The sequence below is a fragment of the Diorhabda carinulata genome, chromosome 3, assembly GCF_026250575.1.
Source record: "Diorhabda carinulata isolate Delta chromosome 3, icDioCari1.1, whole genome shotgun sequence".
NCBI lineage: Eukaryota > Metazoa > Arthropoda > Insecta > Coleoptera > Chrysomelidae > Diorhabda > Diorhabda carinulata.
Genome location: NC_079462.1, coordinates 21,700,898 through 21,723,385, shown reverse-complemented (window position 1 = coordinate 21,723,385; position 22,488 = coordinate 21,700,898). Strand labels below are relative to the sequence as shown.

Here is a 22,488-nt window from a genome sequence, read left to right as displayed (position 1 = left end):
TGAAAGTGGTACATCACACTACGTTTAGTATACAAACTAACTAATAATGGGAAAGTTTTACCTGTCAGTAGATTTGTATTCGTGAAACAATTTAAATTGTTTATAAAAAAATGTTTCGGTTTCATGGTGAAGTGAGAAGGGTCAATGTTTTTACTTTGTTATCTAAAAGAAAGCCGATTACTAAACTGATATTGTCTTTGCTAGCAGAGGTTCATGTTGTTATTATAGCAATCAACAATTTTCAAAGATCCACTGAGAGCAACATCCTTTGATATTAAACTATCTTGATCTATAAAAGTATCCTTCATCATTTCTCAAGGTTCGATTGAATATTAGATTAACAAGTTTTGAAATAGTTACTGGTTACTTATATGTTTTTAATAATCTTGTTAGTTTCCAAGATTTTCTCATTAATCAAATACGTGTGCTGAAACGGGGTCATTCTAAAAGTTGATCATAATTTTTAAAGTAATTTCTTTCACATGTCAATAATCCCAAGCTAATTGGATTTATGTTATTTTTATCTTAAACAAGATTAGTAATAACTTAAAGAAACCCTTCTGGGCTTCAAAAACGTTTTTGGTAATACAGAAAATAATTTGTAGTACAGATATAATTTATTTCTTTAATTTCTTACTTCTTAGACCTTTTAATATGTTTATAAATGTTCTTGATTTTAGGTTTCTTCTGTTGCAAAATTAGTTTTTTTAATAATTTTTAAAAGATAGACAAAATTTGATGTTCCGACTTTATCTTTATCAAAATATGATATAAATTATTTGATAAGGCTTCTGTGGTTGTGTCCATAACAAATAACTAGTACGACTTGACGCTACGTCAAGTCGTGTGGTTGGCATCTTCAGAAGCTGCTTGCTGCTCCAACTGATTCTGAAGATGCCAACAACAAAACAAAATGTCAACTAGTAATAGTTACTATCGACGACAGCCTAATAGCCCAAGTAATATTTGAGCAAAAAACATATTTTAGTACTCCAGATATTTTGAATCACCTTCAAATCCTTAATCTACTCGACCCCTGTTCTTCAACTTTCTTTTACGTTTTTATACTCAATTGTTTTTAGAAGCTTCTTTGCACTAAGTTCTACACTGTAGAATCTACAGCTTCATTAATTTTGTTTACTTTGGGTTATCTTTATTGTCCACATATTATAAACCAAATTTCTATTATAGTGTTACCCACGTTTCTTTCGCTTCATCTTCAATTTTTCTGCAGGAGAATCGTATTTCCATTGCTTCGAATATTTTCATGGGGATTTTTCTTGAATTTCTTTGTTTTATAGGCGCAAATTATGATTTTGAAAAGTTTACCAGTATTTTTCGTTTTCTTTGTAATTTCATTATGTAATTGTTCACACTCGGACATCATTGTTTAAAGATATTTCAATCTTTGCATTTCATTTTGATCGGATATTGTATTGTACTATTACTGTATTGATTAAACCTCTATAGCAGAGGTGGGGAACCTTTTTACCATTAGAGACCACATTTAAATTAGACAGCAATAAGAGAGGCCGCATAAGCTGATTGACCTAAGAAAGTGACTTTTATGAAATTATCATAGTTTTTCTATAGATTTAACAATTTATTGCATTATATAGAAAAAATAAAATATAAGTAATACTACAAAATTTTAAATATAATATACATATGAAATAATATTCACTAAGTTAGTGACTTATTTGGCTTTGTTTTTTGTTTGACAGTAATTGTATATTTGGATCAAGCTTCGTAACACACAGCTTTAATTAATCGATCCTTTAAATGTGCATCTGTAATTTGCGTTCTTAAACTTGTTTTCATTTTTGACATGAGAGAAAATGTTGTCTCGCAACAGTAGGTACTACCGAAGCAGGAAAGTAAACGGCGAACATGTTCTCGAAGGCATTTTTCCAGATTTCTATGGGGATCCTTTTTAGCGTTAAAAAGGGATTTGATGATACTATCTTCCCCTAAATCAATTAACTCCATTTGTAGTTCTGCAGAAGCCTCGGATATATCTATTAAATGTGGTTCAAATGCCAGTTTCATAGCAGGAGTGTGCTCGTCAGAAAATCTATTAGTGTACTCTTCTATTAAACAATCCAAGACACCTAGATATCCATCGAATATTTTATTTTCACAGTTCAGCTCATTTAACATTTTAGAACTCCGGGAAGTGTTCCGCAGATATTTCCGATCGACAAAGCAAAGTTTTCAAAAATGATAATTTTTTTCTAAACGCTTGGATATTTTGCCACATTTCATAAATATACCCGGTTTCACCTTGCAGGTAAATATTTAAATTGTTTTGTTTTGTCATCATATCAGACAAAAATGCAAGGTTTCTGTGAGAAATACTTCATCTGATAGATCACATTGTTTTCCTTGTTCTTGATAAAAGCTTAAAATTTGTCGTCGTAAAGACAAAACTTTTGTCAAAACTTGACCTGTTAATAGCCAGCGAACCTTGCAGTAGTATGGTAGGTCAACAATATACGTTTCCTCGTCTAAAAAGAGCATCTGCCGAAATTCACGATGACGCATTGCATTTACGCGAATATAGTTGACAATGGCAATGGTTCTATCCAGAGTGTCTTGCAAAATGATATTAATTTTTTCAAGTTTAAGTTTTCCTTTTTTAACAAAGCAACGAAACCTTCTTTTTTGCCTCTCATGGAAAGTGCGCCTGACTTAATTACTCACATTCAATTATAATTTATTACATACTTCTTTGAAGTTTTCGAAAATATCGGCTCCGCGAGTTCTTCCAGTTAGTGTACCCAACGCAAGTAGTTCTTCGTAACATTGAAAATCTTTAGTTATAGCACGAATAAAATATAAAACTTGTGCCGAATCTATTTTATCAGTGCTTTCATCTAAAGCAATTGAAATATAAACATCTTCATTTTGGATAATTGTATGAAGCTGCTCTATTACATTTTGCGCTAATTCGTGCTGTCGATCTGCTACAGTTCTTCTTGAAAGAGGTTATTGTTTGTATTTGTCGACATTTCTTGGATCTAACATACTCACTGCTTCAACAATACATTCTTTAATTATTTCAATGTCACTAAATGGTTTGCCCCTTTTTCCAAGTATATATGCTATTTTATACGTAACAGCAGCTGCAGTGGAATTTTGATTTACAAAGGCACTAAAGGATGCCTGCTGATGATTTTCGTGATTCACCTTCTAAAGTGAAATATTGATGTTCTTTATGAGTGAAGTAGTGTTTATTTGCATTCGCTTTTTTTAAAGTACCTACTTAAAACTGTATTGCACAACAAACACATCATTTACTCTTTCTCAGCAGTAAAGAAAAAATCTAACTCCCATTCTACATTAAATGTTCTGTTTTCATCATCTAATTTTCTTCTCTTACTATTTGACATGATGGATAAAAAAACGAATTTCAAATAATATCTTTAACAAAGTGTATACTTTCTAGAAATACAATAAAACCGTGTAACTGTTATAAGCACGACTGTTAACTACTTAATAAGTAGTTCTGTAAATCTTCCAATCTTTGCGGTCTCATAATATGTAGAAGATATGATTTTTATTCATCTATTCGTTTAATGGAGACTATCCCGTTTGTAATTATTTTTTTCTTGTCCCAGTGCTTACCGCTACCGTTAATTTTACGTCCAAGAAGACACATTCGTCATTTTCATGATTTTATAGTTCTATATGCAATTATCACTTCAAATATCTCAAAATTCTGATTAGATGAATTGATTTTGAGTTAAAAAAAATATCTTCGAAATGACCGATCACTTAGCCTTTACTTGAGTTATTTTTTTCATTGGATTCCTTTGCAAAACTACACAGTCATTTTTTCAATAGTTTTCACCTTCCCTAACATTTTGAATAAAATTGTGAAAATCATTTTTTGTTCTTAAAACTACATCACTTTATAATGATTTTAATTTTTTCGGGGGTCAATAGATTTGAATAGCTAAGACACAGTTTTAATAATTTCTAACGAAACTGAAATACAAAATTATCATGTTTTCCATTCGACCATAGAAAATTTCGTTTTTTAGAAATTTCAAAGTAATTATTTCGAAATACGATAAGGAGAAAAATAGTTGTTTGTAAATTTGGGAAGAAACTTCCTTAAACTCACCTCACCTGGAAGTGACGTAGAATATTAGAGTTGTACAGAAATTATAATTTACATTTTATGCTGTTCACAATGACTAATGAAAAAATATATGAATATTTACTGGAATTCGTTGAATTAAATCTGAAATATCAGTACGATGAATCACGAATTTAATGACACAAAATTAACTACTAATCGTACTCATTGAAAAATTACAAAAAAATCATTAAGTTTGATTATATATCAAAATATATCATTTTTCAAAATTGTGCGTAATGTTTTTTATAATATATATTTTATAGAAATTAAATTTCAATTGAACATTTGAAAAATAGTATAAAAATCATGTACGAAGTGTGATTAAAAAAGAAGAATAATTTTTTAAAACAGCAATTGATAGGTAAACTAAGAAGTATCTTCCGATTTTTATAAGGTTTGTTCCAGCAGACTGTCTGTAACTTGATCATTTGCGATATACGAGTAGAAATTGCTTTTCAACAATATCAAGTTTAAGGAATGACCGAAGGTTCTACGATCCAGCAACAAATTGGACTTGTTCAATTAATTTCGATACCAGAAAAAATGTTTTGAATAAATTTTATAACATACTGTCAACAAACATTTTATATTATGTATCTTGTTTCATCAGGTTGTACATTATTGTTGAATGGAGATAGACTATTCAGGCAGTAGTGGAAATAAAAATGAATGGTCCAGTCAAGCTATATAAAAACAAAAATGATTATTTTCTTGAGGTACTTGTTATTAATAGATAATATGTTTATGTACTGCTTGAACAAACCTTCAGTAGATATATCAAGAACAATATGCCCTATTTAGCCAACTTTATGCACGTTTAAAAGATGGCATTTGAGGTTAGGTTTCTGTGAAAAAGTTTTGTAAATCAAAGTTTCTATTGAAAATTAAAAACGTTCGAAAATGTGTGGTATTTTTAAAGAAATACATTAGGTGATACTTTTTAACTATGGAAAAGCCTATAACGCATCACAAAAATGCAAATCGTGTTGTAGATAATTACTATGGACGTTTCGGTGGTTTTAAAGTTCTGGTAATTTAATAACTCCGACGACTATTTACTAGAGGTGTGAGCAATTCAAAAGTGAAAATTAGAACGAAAACTGAAAGAATAAAAAAGTGCAAGGCATTTTAACAGATGATTGGCAAATAAGACGACTTTTGACATTTTGGATAATATATCATTGAAATATGGTATCCATATAGATTCCAAAGTAGTAAGCAAAATTATTAGAAACCATTTCTTCTTCATCATGACAACTTTTGGTTGTTGATGAAATAATTTACTTTATTTTTTGATCACACTTCGTAAAATAATAGGTGACTCCATATAAACTTGTTTGTGTATACAGTTACCGAAAAATGTTAATGGTCAGTGAATTATTGATTGGAATACGTCACATCATATTCATTCGGTAAATTCGATATTAGTCAGTTCCTTTCGAGGAACTTTTGTTCATTTTTAGGAGCTCTCCATAATATAGAAACATGACTCATAACATAATTCGTTTTTTTTTTGGTAGTTGTTGACCACAACAATAAAACCGTGATTGTCTTAAATTTGTCTACAAAGGAAATGTTGACATAAAGAAGGTGGGGTTAAAAAATAATGAACTGTTGAATTATAAGTAATTGAATAGGAAAGTAGATATGAAAGATTTCCTATGCATTAAGATATACTCGTATTATACGAGGATTGGTCCAATAAGTGTCTGGCCCAATAAAGAAAACATAAAAAACTTTGGAAAAAAATATATCTATTTTTCAGCGTAATCTCATTTTAGCTCCATACACTTTTCCCAGTGAGGTTTAATAAGTTGGATACCCTTTTTATAATAAAAATAATAAGGTCTTCTGAATAGTCGTTAACTGCCGACATAACCCTTTCATTATTGGAAAATCTTTGACCATAGAGTCATTTTTTCGAGTCTGTGCACAGAAAAGAATTCGAGAGGGCAAAATCTGGCGAATACGGTGCATGAGGTAGCAACTCAAACTTTAATTCATTAATTTTGAACATTGCAATAACGGATGTGTGAGCTAGTGCATTGTCTTAATGAAACACTTTTTTCTTTTTTAAAAGCGGCCGTTTTTGCTTGATTTCTTCACTCAAATGTTCGCATAATACTCGCCGTTAATAAAACTGTCCGTAAAGACAAAGGAAACACAATAATCTTGAAAAAAAATTATTTATTTTACAACGTAACATCCTTTTAGATTCTACATTTTAGGAGATAAGAATCGTCAAGCTTCTCAAAATAGCCATCAACTGCCGACATCACCTATTCATTGTTGGAAAATCCTTGTCTCTTGAACCTCTTTTTCAAGCATCAGCCTATCAAATCATCCAAGTGGGCTAAATCTGGCGAGTAGGGTACATGAGGCTGCAATTCAATTATTTTGGGCAATGCAATAACGTATGTGTGAGCTGTTGCATTGTCTTGAAGAAACAACACTTTCTTCTTAGCCAAATGCGGTTGTTTTTTCTTGATTTCTTCGCTCAAACGTTGCAATAATTTCGCATAATACTCGCGGTTAATAGGTTTTCCTTTTTCAGCATAGTCAAAAAAAGCACATCCTACAAAACCAACACCCTGACCTTGCCTGCAGAGGGAACGGCTCAAAAATTTGGCTTTATTTCTGTGAAACATTGCCAAATAATTGATGGAAATATATTCTTGATGCTATTTTTGTTCCAAACGCGGCACCCATCTTACGCATAGCATGTCCAAATTAACAGTTAATATGCGATTTACCACACTTTGTGAAAAGCCTACTAGGTCTGCTAGCTTTTCACAGTCTTTCAGTCGACGATCATCTAGTACCACTTTGTGGATTTTCTGGAGTCGTCACCTCATTTGGTCGATCACTGCGATTCCAAAGTGCGTGGAGGAACGTGGACTGTAAACTCAATATTGCATGCGCTTCAACATTCTTCATAGAGAACGATCGGATATTTGGAGTTTTCTCGATAGCCGCACTGCAAATTGGGTTGGCTGCTCAACTAACGCCAGCGCCATTTTTTCTTTAATTACCGGTCGTCCAGAACGTGGCGAGTTGGCCACCGAGCCAGGTTTTAAATTTTTGGTGCGTCTTCCACACTGTTGAACGATTTGGAAGCGGCGAGTTCGGAAATTGTTGTTGAAATTCGTTAAACATAGTTTCGTAATCCGCGTTTGGTTATTCATTGGCGTCTACTCGACAAGCACGTGTTATCATGACACAGACAGAACTGTGTGAACCACGAATATGCTTAGTTTTAATCGTTTTCGACAGCGTTGACAGATTTATGAGCATTGCTGGAATTGTGCCGATTTTTCAAGAGCATTACATGATTTATGCCAACCTCTGTATAAATCTCAACACTTCCATTTATCTTTGTCTTTGTAACCAAAAAATCTTACATCAGCATTTTAACCAGAGATTATTTCTATGTTTCAAACAAGCGAAAACTGCAGTGGCCAATAAAACTTTGAGTGATAAACAAATCCATCATTTTTTATACCAATTTCCATTCAAATACTTTGAATATTGTATTAAATGTACACCACTGCACAGATTGGTATTGAGCGAGTAGCATTTACTAAAGCGAAAAAATTTTATCCTAGCTGGAGATATCAGGACAGATACCCTGAAAGCAGCATTTTACCGAATGACTTCTTAGAAAAATTACACAAAATCAAATGAGAGCGGCGAAAATCCATTGTGAAAACTGATGGATTAAACTGTCCTTGTATGTGTTTCACGGTGTACTACTTCAACTGAACAGTTAAAACTGAACTTTTGTGGCCAGCTTAGAAGTAACAGATAAATACACACCTTGTGTTAATTTTATTTTTCATATCTCTTTTTAAAAATCACCTAAATGCTTATTATAAAATTGTGCGCTAAACTTTATATAAAAATCTTTGCTTTTGATCACTGATTATTCGAAAGGAAATAGAAGAAGGCCAACAAGTTCTTGTTATAGCAGTCCGAAGTTTAACGACCTTTTTATAAATTTTTTCCTATTAACAAATATAACCAAACAGGTAAATTTAAAAATATTCATGTTTGGGCGTTTATAAAACATTTTATTTCTATACGTTGTGATGGTACACCCACTACGCAATAATACTGACGATAATGTTAATGACAGTAAAACAATTGTTACTCGTATAATTTTTTATGTCGTCCTTCAAATAAATTACTTGGCCTTACTCTATTTCCACAATTTTAATAAAATAAGTAGCAACAATAATTTATTTGTCATCGATTGTACGAATCAACATCCATTGAACTTCAGAAAAAGTTTCATTAAAATGTTTCTCTTCAGCTGAAGAGACGTATGAATACTGATCGTTAGTCTCTCAAAATATGTGGTGCCCCTTTAGGTTTCCCTTTGAATTTGGCATGGTTGCAACCAAGTTGTCCAATAAACTGGAAGAAGATTTCTGACTTTCTGCATGGTATCTGGTCACTGATCGTTGTCGTCAATTGCTTCTTGTAACTAGCATTCTCCATGGGATTCCGATTAATTGACTTGGATGGAATTGGATGATGAAGATAACCTTCATTCTAAAACCATCGCAGCCCTATGTGGTCTGTGGTCTGTGGTCTCACATTATCATCAATAAAAATGCACAGAGTGCCTACAGTGGCATGAAATTATGGCAGTATGATGGCCACCAATTGATTCCTATATACCTATCTCGTCATGTTTGCATGCAATACAATCAACTCATTAAAACAATTTCCTGTATAGGCCTGTAATTTGTACCTTCTCGAAAAAGATGATTTCTTGGACAGAGCTTGATGCAAGGGCGTCAATGAATTTATCCATATTCGTTCTTTTCTACTGTCTGAAAACCATCCATAACAATGCTTATCTGCGAGACAACGATCATCAATAGCGGATCTTCCAGTTCTTCATTTGTGTCCAATAGCTTGAGAAGACTCATCGATAGTTAATTTCTTTTTTAGTTTTATTGAAATTATGGAAACGCTTCAGAAATTTTGAATAGCCGTTTGTGCAAATATAAGCAATTCTGAATTCAGTCTGATTATCACACATCCAAAACATCGAATGTAAAAATTTACAAAAAAGCAGCATTAATCTATTTTTTCTCTAACGATAACAATTTTTAATAAGTAATGTCAAATAAATTAAGTTTCAAATACAAAACTATTTAGAAATATCCTTAACTTTTGATTAAGTGTATATTTACTGGGAGCAGAAATTTTTAAGGAAATTGTTGAGGATGTAAAGATTGTTGTTTTTGTATATAGAGAATGGAATTTCAAATGTAGGATCTTTTTCACGTGGGAAATAATAAACATTATTAAGATAATTCAATAACAAATGTAAAAATATGTACCAACACATCTGTATAAGTGATTTCATTGTGGCATTATAGAAACGTCTCGCTAAAATTTAGAATTGAGTCATGATACGATCAAAGAAATTATATGAAAACATTCGTCCCATCTATGAAGAAGGTTCACGTTTTTACCCGAGAGAAAAGGGCTGGAGCTTCGACCTCTAAAAGTTAGTAGAACATTCGAGTACATTACATAACATTAGAGAACTTCCTAGAATGTTTTTCTGTTAAAGTTTCCAATGATATAAGAGCTGAAAATTTCAGGAAACAACATTCCAAAGCATTCTGAATTTCCAGGAAAAACCCAGATCATTGTAGATTATTTTCTTATAGTGGAATTTTAGTTATCAAAGTATTACAGTTATTCATAAGATCTTGCTAGTATGGCCTTCTAGGCAAAACAGCGAAACTAAAACGAACAAAAAGAAGTACGTTTCCAATGAATGAGATTAACCACCATGGGAAGTAGAGAAACTGAAGAACCACGAAAGGACTAATTGAAAATTAAAAAATTTGGTACAATATCTTATAAAAAAACTGCGAAAAGTATAGAAAAACCACCTAGTAACTTTACGAAAAGCAAGGATGGGAAAAATTCTGCCTAGAAACTTTTTTTTGGTCAATTACGTTATTTCCTCTTCAGTAGGAAATTTGAAAAAATTATACTACTATAGCCCAAATAGTACTTGAAGTATCGTGCAATATTCAGAATAATTATCTTATATCTTAAATGGTGATTTTAATATATTTATATATTATTATGTGCAAAGGAGTTTTAAGATTTCATAATAACGAAAAAGCCAAAATTTAATTTGTGTTTTATGTGCTCTGCGACCTATTCCTATATTTAAGATTTAAATTTTACACATACTGCTGGGAAATTCTATTCCATTCTTCTATAAGAGCTTCAATCAATTTTTCCAAAATTTACAATGGATTTAATCTTCCTGTAACCGTCTTACATGTGCATACCAAATGTGTTCTAATGAATTCAGATCAGGTGACCTTGTTGGCTAATGTTGATATTCCGCAAGACCCATCAAAAAGCGTGCTATGTGTGAACGGTCATTATCATCCAATCATTTGTAATTATCGCATACATGGGGGCAAAAGCAACCAAAACTATCCTGGCACAAATATACATGCAGTTAGTGGCATATGCAAACGACTTAGCAGTAATGGCAAAAAATGAAAAAGTTCTAGAATAAACGATACTCGAGATAGTAGAAGAAGCGATAAAAAGAGAATTCAGCATGTTGAGTACAAGAAAAGAAATAAATACGATCATCAAAAAATATGAATTACAGTTTTGAAAAAGTGAAGAACTTTTACAACTTTGGCACCATTACAAATGCAAAAAATAACATAATATGGAAATAGATAATACTGGATTTATTAATTCAAAAGAAACAAGAACTTGAGTACCAAAACCCAGTTAACAGTTTATGTAGTAGTCTTACGAAGAAAGAGAAGAAAATTTGAAATATATGAAAATAAAGTGCTAACAATTGAGGATGATCGTAGAAGACATAAAATATCACCATAACCGCAAGTTCACTTGTTGGATGTTAAAATTGGAAGGAATAAGTCCTGGTATAGTCACGTGGCCGATTTAGCCAAGGCAGCTTCACAAAAACTCGACAGGCAGACGTGGCTCATGAACACCGAGTTCGCATGCAGATGCCCAGAATTTCAATTTATCGGGACTCATTTCTTTGGAGAAGTGCAAGGGTAGCAATCACGTCTTTTCCGAATACTACAACATACAGAAATTTAAGATCAATATCCCCAGACATCTCCATACGGCAGGTAACATTCGAATCACTTGAGTGTAAAAGTTTTTACCCTATTGTGCTTGTTGTTTACATAAAAAAATGTATACAAATCGGGATTTATTTCTTCTATACTCAATACATTCATATACACGACTATCATTTATTATATATTTGTTGGAAAAGTAGGTTAGAACTCGTCGGTGAACAAGACTTTCCTCAAATCAGCTGCTTTCCAGTTCTCCAGACTTGGCGAATGCCAATCTGTGAACGCGATGTTGCCTCATTGGTCAATACTGGTTTTGTCCTTAATTTATGTTCTCTCAATCTATTTCTAACCGATTATAGATCTTACACTGGTAAGTTTTTCTTAGGGGAATTTGTAAATTCATAGCTGAAGTTATATGGTTCATCAGTAGACAGAATAACAGCCGTTTGTGCCTTCAAATTTTGTAAAATTTTGAGTAAGATGTCGGTTGTTATGTGTCGAGTTTTTAATTAAGACAAATTAATGATTTCTTACGAAAGTCTATGATCAACTAATCGGACAGTCTTTCCATTGATAAGTAAAATATTAGCAATTTGTATAAAAATGATCTAAAACCTTTAGTACTAAAAATTTTAGTTTACAATTCAACAAATAAATATTTTGTACACCTTTTACTAAATGAGTGATAAATATTTTGAGTAGTACCGTAGAAAAAGTTCTCAAATTGTACATAAAATCCCAAACGAAGCCGAGTAATTATAAATTATAGATACATAAGTTAAAAAGTGTATAATTCATCCAAACCACTTGCAGAGTTTCCAATACGCCTATTTCAATTGATATTCTGTTTTAAATAAAAAAATTATTTCCTCCTTATCTCAAAAGAATAACGTCACTAAGACTAGCAAACCGATCTGACATTTATTCAGATTTTCTTGATCCAAGAGAAATCTTATTTTTTTCAAACTCAAGTAACAGTATTAAGAAAGCAAATTATTAAAATTAAACCTTTTTTTTGTTCGTTCGACTGCTGAGGTTTGTTCTAAAAACATAAGAAATGTATTACATTACCATCCGTTTCAATAAAAGAAATTAGAAAGTACATGGAAATAAGTAGTTTTATCTAAATGTACACACGAAACACGAACACGAGATCATATTCCTACTGTTTTATTTTATTTTAAATCGTAACCTCATGCATTCAAGGCTATTAAAAATTCAAATAAAGACAAACTTGTAAATGGTTTAATGTTTGTTGATTCTAGGTTAACAAAATCGTTTTCGACAATTGATTTTATTTAGGTAATTTTCCACTCAGATTCAACATGGTGTTGTGCATAATCATCCATATTTTTGAATACGTTAGAGATGGGAGTTTTTAAATTACTTGCGTTAAAAAGTAGGTAATGCTAACAGTATCTAATCTTATGTACAGTGCGAACATAAAGTATCGTATACATTAATTATTGACTGAATACACAAGGATATTGGAAGTTGCCCAATTAGGCGGGTACTTCAATCTAATTTACTGTTTTTCGAATTATAATTTAATATACACCTTTTTTTAATTTCATGATTTCCTTTAATTGGTTGATTGATGCAGGCTGGATAAATATAAATGATAAATAAAAAATAAAACTACTTTAATAACTATTGAAAAATACCCCGAATAATTTCTAATATTGTCACTAATAGGTTTCATATTTGAATCAAGCCGTTCAACTATCAGTGATTTTTTAAGAGGCAATGATTTAATTTTGAAAAAAATTTGGAAAAATTGATGAAATTTTGATTAGATTCGATAAAACGATCAGTATAATTCATTGTTTGAAGATGATTTCATGCCAATGTTGGCCGCAACTCCGCTTTCAATAGCCCATGCGCAAGGTTTAATTTTGGCACCCTCTCTCCAACATATCAGCCGGTATTTCACGAATCAATGCTTCAATATTGGCTTCCAGTGCGTCAATCGTTGCTGGTTTATCCTTGTAGACAATAGCCTTAACATGGCTCCACAAGAAATAGTCCAAAGGCGTTAAATCACACGATCTAGGCGGCCAATTAACGGGCCCCAAATGTGAGATAAGCTGTTCACCGAAGGCGGCTTTCAATTTGGCCATTGTTTCGCGTGTCGTGTGACATGTGGCATTTGGCACCGTCTTGTTGAAACCACATGTCAGGCATGTCCAATTCTTCCATTTTGGGCAAAAAAATTGTGAATCATCACACGGTAGCGCTCGCCATTCCGGCCATCGTCGCTTTTGTAGAAGCCAGCACTTTGCCAGCGCCCATTCACCAAATGTTAGACGTTGTGGGAGATCGTGTAGCTTCAATTCTTGCACCAGCCATGTATTATAAGGTTTTACACTAAAATCCTTTGGCAAAAATTTCCACGTGGTGGAGTAACAGAGGCCCAATTGCTACGAACGGCAGCGAATCAACATTTCACGGTCATCGGTCACACTGGCCGATACAGCCGTAATTTTTGCTTCGGTCTTCACTGTACGTTTGCGTGTTAGTGGTTTAATGACCAATAGTGTAAACTGGGTTCGAAATTTAATCACAAGCTTCCGAATAGTTCCCTCACTGGGACACTTTCTTAAACGAGCATAAAGTTTGATAGTAAAATTCAATAATTTGTCCATATACCTATTTAAATCAAATTGTTTCATATTTTCATTGTTTTACTATAAAATTGTTTGTTTGCTTGAAGAGTTCGGAAAAACACTGCATGAAGTATGCTACGAGGTAACAGTTAAATAACGAAATTCCAACGAAGTCTTTACCAACTTGGTTATGATGATATTGTTGTGGTATTGTGGCAATAAAGTATCAAAGTGTACTCATTTGTATGTTCATTCATTTACTAATCAAGATATAAGATATACCCAAGTTTGTTTCATTTATTATACATTAATTTTTCTGATATCAAAATTACCATTAGTTAGACCATAGAATCACTGTTACTGTAAGCCATTTTTCAACGGGTGACAAGGGGGCAGTGGAATGGCTCGTTAAATCACCTGATCTCTTTCCATTTGACTTCTTTTTATGTGGTTATTTAAAATCTAAAGTATACATTGACTCATCTGCATCTATCAGTCAGCTAAAAGAACGAATTAAAGAAAATGGAAAGTATCACACTCGATATTTTACAAAATGTTAGAGGGGAATGTAATGCTCAGTTATTTTATTATCTAGAGGCCAATGAAGAACAATTTGTACATCTCTTGTATATTTAATTGTTTGTTTTTAGTGATATATCACAGTAATTACGTCTATTTATCAAAGAAAAATAGTAAACCAAAACAATGATCAGTGCGTAATAAGCACGTGAATACCCCGGTCGAAACGCGGCGCGGTATTGTTATTATATAACACAAATAAAAAGCTGCATGGTAGGGCGAGCGCCACATCCCTGAAGAAGCCTTTAGATCAGGTGTAGTACAAGGACGGCATCGTATTATCGTACTGCAGCGTAATTGTTTATATTTGTCTGTCGCGTATTTTTCTTAAATTTAGTTTGACACGGAGAGAGAGAGATGATAATTTTATTGACATTAGCTATACTCCACCTAAGAATAGAACTAAAATAACGCTAGCGAAAAAGAAATGATTGTGAATATTTATAAAAAAGAAATATAAGAAAATGATCACAAGACTGTTGATAATGTTACTTCCAAAACGACAAATATTTCGGGAGTATCTTCTTCAAATCTTTCTTCAAAAATATTTTTCAAAAAGCTATTAAAGAATTACACTTTATAAGTTGAAAAACTGTATTCAACATGTCCAGGAGAAGATTGAAACTAAAATGTGAAATATAAACATTATCATTGATGTGCTAGTTGAGCCCCTTATTTTAAATGTTGACGACAGTGGAAGCTCAATATCATATGATGGGGAATAAGTGTTTATTGGGGTGAAAAATAGAGATTTTATTTTATTTAAAAATTTCATTATTATTAATGCCTGATTTTTAAATGAATGTGTTCCATATTTTGACCATTCACTTTATATCTATTTCAATTGTGCATAATTATGATTAGTATGAAAGTGCAAATGATTTATTAATTGCGGAGGGCGGCGTGCGGTCCTGTTACATGCTCGGATTTAGCGTTTTCAACCCTGATCACAAGAACTATTTGTGTATATGTTTTGGTTTGCTATTCCTCTTCGATATATAAACTTTAATTTGTTTATTATATGCAGGAACTATAACTAATAACTGAAGGTACGTGTCCACCTGAGACTAAGTCTCGTGAGTAAGTCTCGAGACTCAGGCTATTGTCCATCTGCGATCACTTTCAGTCTTGGGACCGCTCCCGGAGACTTAAGGTTCATTGCAGTCTCAAGATCTCGATTATTTCACATCCACCTGAGATTAAGTGTCGATAGAAAGTGTGGGACACCACTCACAGTGACAAATTTAGTATAAATTACCCAAAAACGGAGAGTGAAAAAAAAAGAACTCTTGGATGAGGAAATGGGTTGATAGAAGAAATGAATTAGGAGCTTGTTCCACAATCGTAAATGATCTGATGGTAGAAGATGCACAACAATTTATAAATTTTATCCGGATGTCTGCAGTGTAATTTGAACTCGTTCTGGATTTAGTTAAACACTGGAGTGCAACGGAAGACACGAAATATTCAAATGCATTTCCTCCTCAAGACAGATTAATAGTCACACTTCGAACCTGGTAAAATAAATTTTAGTGCCGAGAAAAACTTCCACTTCGAGTAGTATCTCTCTTCTTCGCCATCGCCACTCTTCAGTTTTTTCATTTTTTTTTTAAGTTTGTGTGATACCTGATAGAAAGTTCAGAGTCAGTACATTATAGTGATAAAATAATGAATCTATTAATATAATTAAAAATAATAAAATTTAACGATTAATCTGTACCTGGTTTCGTAAATTGTGGATTTCTCACTAACTTCATTCCCGTCACAATTTTGGAATTTTTTTGCGATTCCGTTAAACTTTTGCTTTTTGTTTTGACGATTTTTATACATTATATGTATGAGAAACTTTTTCAACATGAACGGAAGACTGAATGCTTAAGTTTTGAGAGTGGGGATATGCGTGTCCATCTGTCCATCGGTGCGCTCTCGGAGACTTGTCCGGACTTATCTCCGACACTGCTCTCGGCCCCCATATACATCTGGGACTCGAGTCCCGAGACTAATCTCGAGACTGTTTTGTCTTAGGTGAACAAGTACGTTTGTTACATCATAAAAAATATTTATAAATCATTTTTGTATTTATGGTTGCCCTGTAGTAATTTTAAGCAACGTGTTATACATTTTGGAATCAGCTCATTAAGATAAATCCGGAGATTATAAAAAAAATTGAGGTTCCCATATAAAAAAAATATAAGTTATGTTGCTCAAAACAGGAAATAGAAAAAACAACAATGGTAAGGTTGATCTCGATAAATTAAAGTGGGTGAGGTAAATGACTTTATTATTTCTAAAACCAAGGACCAAGAAATAGATGTAAATTTCCTATTTCCTTGCAGTCTTCTGAATTTTCCCTAAATTATTATACTTCTAAAGAAGTTTTTTGATTTGTTATTACGAAATCATAGTACACTCAACTTATGCAAGTGTTTAAATTGGACATAGGCTTTTTTAGAATATAAAATTATGACAGGATGTGGATCTGAGTCCACTAGTACCTTTAGTACCATACGAATCATATATTCCTTTTCATTTTAAAAGTTTGGCGGTTTTCAATACAATTGAAAGTTTTCAACGATAAAAGGTTTGCTCCAACCTTCTAGTGAGGACCATACTTGAAACGGTTATCGGAAGCGTCTATAGATATTTTCTGCGCCATTCTTGTAACAATACTCACTATCAACAAAGTATCGAAAAGACCGTCCCCAAAACAGTTCCCAAATGATACCTAAGTCGATTGGAAAGTAAAACAGAATTTTCCCCGTACCAAGGATTTTTTTTGATGGGTTGGAACATATATGTAATACTCCTATATGGACCATGCCATGGAAACTTTATATGTTGACCTTTGCAATAAACAGAGATGGCAGTCTATCTCAATCCCAAAGCTTTTCAATCACTTGCAATAGGATGATCACTGATTGTGAAGTTTTTCTTTTGAATCTCTTGGGTGTTTGTTGAGGCTTTGCTTTTAATATTGTTTATTCGTCACTGTTTTTATTCTAAGTTAGCTTCAAATTTAGTTTAGGTACTTCCTATCTTTAAGTTTAATTAAATAGGCCGTTAGTTAGTTTAAATTTAGTTATTAGTTTAGTGTAGGAAAAAGCTAAAATCGTCAATTATTGTTATGTGCCATTGTGTACAAATAATAGGAAAATTACAAAAATGCATAGATTTCCTTTGGATGATAAGGTAAGTGTTTGTTGAAACTCCAATTAATTTTTGTTTTCTAACTTTAATGTTTATGCTGAACATTAATATTTCACTGATATTGTTTTAAATATTGCAAAAATTTCTGATGGTAGAGGCAGACGAGGATCAAATTTAAATTTTTTGGATGAAGTTTGGATCCACTTTCAGTATAACCGTTATATATATATATATATATATATATATATATATATATATATATATATATATATATATAAAGTTTCAGAAAACTGAAATTATTTTAGCTGAAACGAGCATTTCGGAAAACCCATGCAAGCAAAGTTTCAGAACACTAGTCGCAGTACTTTCCCATATACATGTCGATTCAACTATCTCATGTTTTTCAATTGCTAATGATGCAAATATATAAACTCAATATGGTTATTATATAATTATATAATAAGGTGTTTCATTTTAATAATGAAGGTCTGAGATAAATCTTGTTTTAAAACAGAGGTATATTTTTTATCTATGATATGGACAGTTCTTATGGGAAAAAACGTCTCTACGTTACGGTGCCGACAATATTTATTTTCTATCTCGTTCGAGACACTTTATCTATACAGCGCATGCTTCATGCGCGCAAAAGATGCGCAGAACTAACTGAAGCGCTGGGAGGAGAAAGAGAGAACGATACAATATTTGTTTCACTTAGTCGGAACACTTTATAGAAACTGTATTACATATGGGTTGGAACGAATCTAAATAATCACAAGAAAGTAAAACAAAAAATGAGCTACAAACAGTTCTAAATTTGCTGTGCTTCGCCTCTTTATAAACTGTACTGTGTTATTGACAAAAGAACACAAAGAACACCACTGAGAGAGTACGACAGACACATCTTGAAATGTTAATAGATTAATTATCTTACTTCATATAATTTTCTCTAACTAAAACAACGAGTTTTATTTCAATTATATTTTATTGAATGAAAACTTTTAAATATCGTCAGTAAACCGTGACCTATAACTCTTCGTATACCATTGTGTAAGAATTCTTTTGTGTACCTGGTTGCTTTTTTTTTTTAACTTTCAAGGTAACTCACCGGCCATTCGTTTCGCTCCTTTTTTTCTGGTGCCTATATAGAGGCTTTATTATTTTATTATATGAAATAATGTGAGGACATTAAAAATACAATTACATAACAAAATAATTGCAAAAAGTGTGTCATAATAACTGTAAAATAATTGACATCATTAATTGTACGTGAAAACTTTTGATTTCTAATCACTGGTAACATATAATGAAAATTATATGTATACAGTAGGATTCATTTATATTGGAATCCCACATGTAAAACCGATTTTCTACTTCAGCTAAAATACATTTTTTTGTCGAGTAGTAATCAATATGTTCATCAAAACAACCGAATTACATTTAAAGCTACAAACATTTGATGGATTTTAATAACATTTTAAATTTATGTAAACTATCGTTAACATTACGTACAGTACATACAATACATCTTTATTGTGAATCATCATTGAACAGTGTCGGATTGGGTTTCAATGGTCGCGCCAGTTCAATTTTGACTGTGAACGAAAATTTTTGTCATTGATAAACTTACACCATACACTTATATGAACTGAAACCGAATCCGGTTATCCGACAGTCCCTTATGACACTGCCTCAAAAACGAAATATGATTGGAAAAATTGCAATAATGCATCTTTCATAAGACAATGATACAGTTTCTTAGAATATTCAAAAAAGTATGCAAATCATTATAGTATGAACTGTGGTGAAATGAGTGTTTGGGAAAATATTAAATGAAACACGGGCTATTTCAAAACATCTTCTACAAATGAATCCTGTGCAAAAGAGAAATAGAAATGAACAACTTATTTTAAAAATAATCAAAACCGTTATATCAGTCTCGATACAAACAAGAGTAGACCTTTAAAGCCGAAATTTTGATACATTACAAGAAGGTGAAGGGCCAAAATGTTTGGAGTATTGTTTAAGAACTCAATGAGAATGTTATTACCATAGAAAGTTTTTTATTTAACGTAAAATTGTTGTACAAGAGTATGCAAGACTCTTTCGGTCTTGCGTAAGTATTGCAATAATAGGTCTTGGTCTTATATAAATCTCGTGCTTTTTTATCTTGGTATCAGTCTTGCGGACTTAAGCTAGTCTTGGTCTCACTTTTTCTGCAAGATCAAGACCAGTCTCGTTCATTACTAAACCGATTGATAGCACGTGGTAATTCTTTAATATATTAGCCACCCAAATTTTCATTTTTGTCTGTTTCTGAAATTAACCACACAAAAATTTTACAATACTAGCCTAAGGGACAGAAATGAACTGCAAAAATTCGACTGACATGCCAATAATATAGTTAAATAGACAGTTAAAAACGCAGCAAATTTAATTGACAAAAATCAGAAATTATTTCTCCGTACCTAAATTAAGATTTCTTCAAATTTAAACTTTAAATTATGACAACAGTGGAATCAGCGCGTTATGTTCAAAATAATATGAGAAAACGATAAGGAAAGTTTTTATACATACCCATTAATATACGATTCGTGTTACGGGAAATTGTTTATTTATACCGATTGAAATACAACTTTTACTCACGATTATAGTAGAATATCTTTAGTTCGACCTTTTTCTGAAGATTTCTATACCTATACCACCGATATTTACGAAATGATAGACAAATTGTAATAGTAAGAAAGGAAGTAGTTAGCCTATTTTTTAAACAGGACCAACGAAATGGACTCATTTTCTGAATTCATAACTTCTTGAGTTGCTTCTAGTTCAGACTGACCGATCAATTTGAAAGTGATAGTAGAAATGATTTACAAAAACTCTTCTATACCAACATAGCACAAATCAACTTCTTAATAAAACTAGAAACGAATAAAATACAACAAAATTGAAATATCACTCATGAGCAGAGTGGTTATCGTTATATCATGATAAAATTAACAATTCCCAACAACAATATAACAAAATTTGTGAATTATTTTGAAAAATTTTATCTGTACAAGAGGTGTACACATTTTGATTTCAGTAAAAACAAATAATACGGGGGTAATGTAAATATGTCAAATATGACATTGCCAACAAAGTTTGACATTTTTAATGGTACACGTACTCTGAACGTGTTGTAATACGAGTGCTATTTGCTTTGTCTACAGATACTTAAAACATTAATCTTGGTCAAAAAATGAAATTAAATCGCAAACTAGCTAAATCGAACAAAAGTTGTTCGCGCCTGAAGCACTTCCAGAGAAATGGCCTGTTTTTTCGGATGTCGTATGTGAGATACCTCAATAGGAATGGAACTTCGTGAAACCATGGTCTGTGCTACCGAAAAATCGTAGCGTCTTCGTCTAGACCAAACGCGACTGACCCATATCTACTTATTGTTGTTAAACCTAATGCTAAGCGTGACAACTGCGATTGCAAATTGACTATAAAACATATAATCGCAGAGTGTTCCTCTTTTAACGCAGAAAGATCTTCATCAAATCTACCACGAACAATATCAGAATTTTTAGGACCTAAATAAAATATTACTAACCTCAAAAATTACCCCAGACAGATCTCGATCGTCAACTTAATTTAACAAATATCTATAGATAAAATACTAATACTTAACTTCTACGATTAAAACAATTGAATCGCTAATAACCAGTATAAGGTTGATGCGAATTTTGTAATAGAAAAAAATAAAACCATATCCAATTATAAATATTGGTTTTTATTTGTCTATCTCAAAACTTAAGTAACAACCCTCGTATATAGATAAAATATATACCCTGTATACTCGTATATGTTGGATTGTTCCAATTCTATTTATGATATTAATTTGATTTACATGCATATTTGTTATTTGAACGTGCGTAAGCATAAGTCTCGGATATTTATTACAAATTCATGTAAAATTTGAAAAGACTTACCTCAATCAAAAAATTAAAACAACAAAGAAATTATTACTGTTCTAAAGCCGACTGCTCATTATCTGCTAAAGTGAACTAGTAGAAAAAAGTATTGCACCTTGTAGGTCACACGCACAAATTGAATAAATCTGAATAATCCAAAATACAGCACTGGTCAGCCCAATTAAGATGCATTTGTTAAGAAACAATTAACGATAACAAACAACGAACGATGCACGACATGCAAGACTAGCGAGTATCAAAGCGAGACGGTGCAGTTAAAGTTGATGGAGAGTAGACAGTTTTAACGTTAAGGAAAAGCTTGTTTGGAATCAACCACCTCTTTTTCATTCTTCACAATGAATATAGCCTACATTTCGTGAGTGCGACGATCTGTAAACTAAGAAGGAAGTTTACATGCCAATAGTTAGGTTACAGGTTGACACGCATGTAAAAACTCGAAGTTTTAGGAAGTTAAGAAATAGTTTAGTCAGTTTATATTTTATTAACAAAAAAAGGAAATGAATCAATTAATAGTTTTCAGTATATGTATTATTTACGCATTATTTGTTAGAATACTTTTAAATAAGTACAATCAAATTGTAATAAGTACTTTTATTTTTTTTATCTAGTTACTCACTTTTCAGAAATTGGCAAAATAAGTAAATAATACTCTAGACTTATTATATTTTGTATTATATTCAACTTTTCATTTAGCTCATTAGTTAAAATCGAAAGTAATTGAAAAAATGCAAATTCAGCTTTGTGTCCGCTCTTTTTATTTTTCTACATTTCTAAATTATTTCTAAAATGAATGACTACACAATCAGAGGAAATGTTTGATCGTTTAATGCTATAAGCCGAAATAGCTCAGTTGGGAGAGCGTTAGACTGAAGATCTAAAGGTCCCTGGTTCGATCCCGGGTTTCGGCAAATTTT

The 22,488-nt window shown here is 32.1% G+C and overlaps 2 protein-coding genes and 1 non-coding gene across 4 annotated transcripts in view; 1 reads left to right on the top strand and 2 right to left on the bottom strand.

The window, feature by feature from the left end:
- LOC130891597 (uncharacterized) overlaps nucleotides 1–21,952 on the bottom strand; it is a 31,573-nt gene extending 9,621 nt beyond the window's left edge. The window contains exon 1 of one of the 2 annotated variants that reach the window (XM_057796428.1): nucleotides 21,572–21,952. The gene's annotated coding sequence lies outside the window, so the exon portion shown is untranslated. Of the gene's footprint in view, nucleotides 1–12,273; nucleotides 12,296–21,571 lie in introns of those variants that run through there. The other variant, XM_057796427.1, reaches the window with a different exon arrangement.
- On the bottom strand, nucleotides 1,741–2,160 carry LOC130891772 (general transcription factor II-I repeat domain-containing protein 2B-like). The gene has a single exon (XM_057796735.1). The coding sequence runs from the start codon at nucleotides 2,158–2,160 to the stop codon at nucleotides 1,741–1,743; it is 420 nt and encodes a 139-aa protein (XP_057652718.1).
- A 457-nt stretch (nucleotides 21,953–22,409) lies between the features above and the next one.
- Nucleotides 22,410–22,482, top strand: Trnaf-gaa (transfer RNA phenylalanine (anticodon GAA)). The gene has a single exon. It is a non-coding gene; the product is annotated as a tRNA-Phe (tRNA).
- The last annotated feature ends 6 nt before the right edge of the window (nucleotides 22,483–22,488 follow it).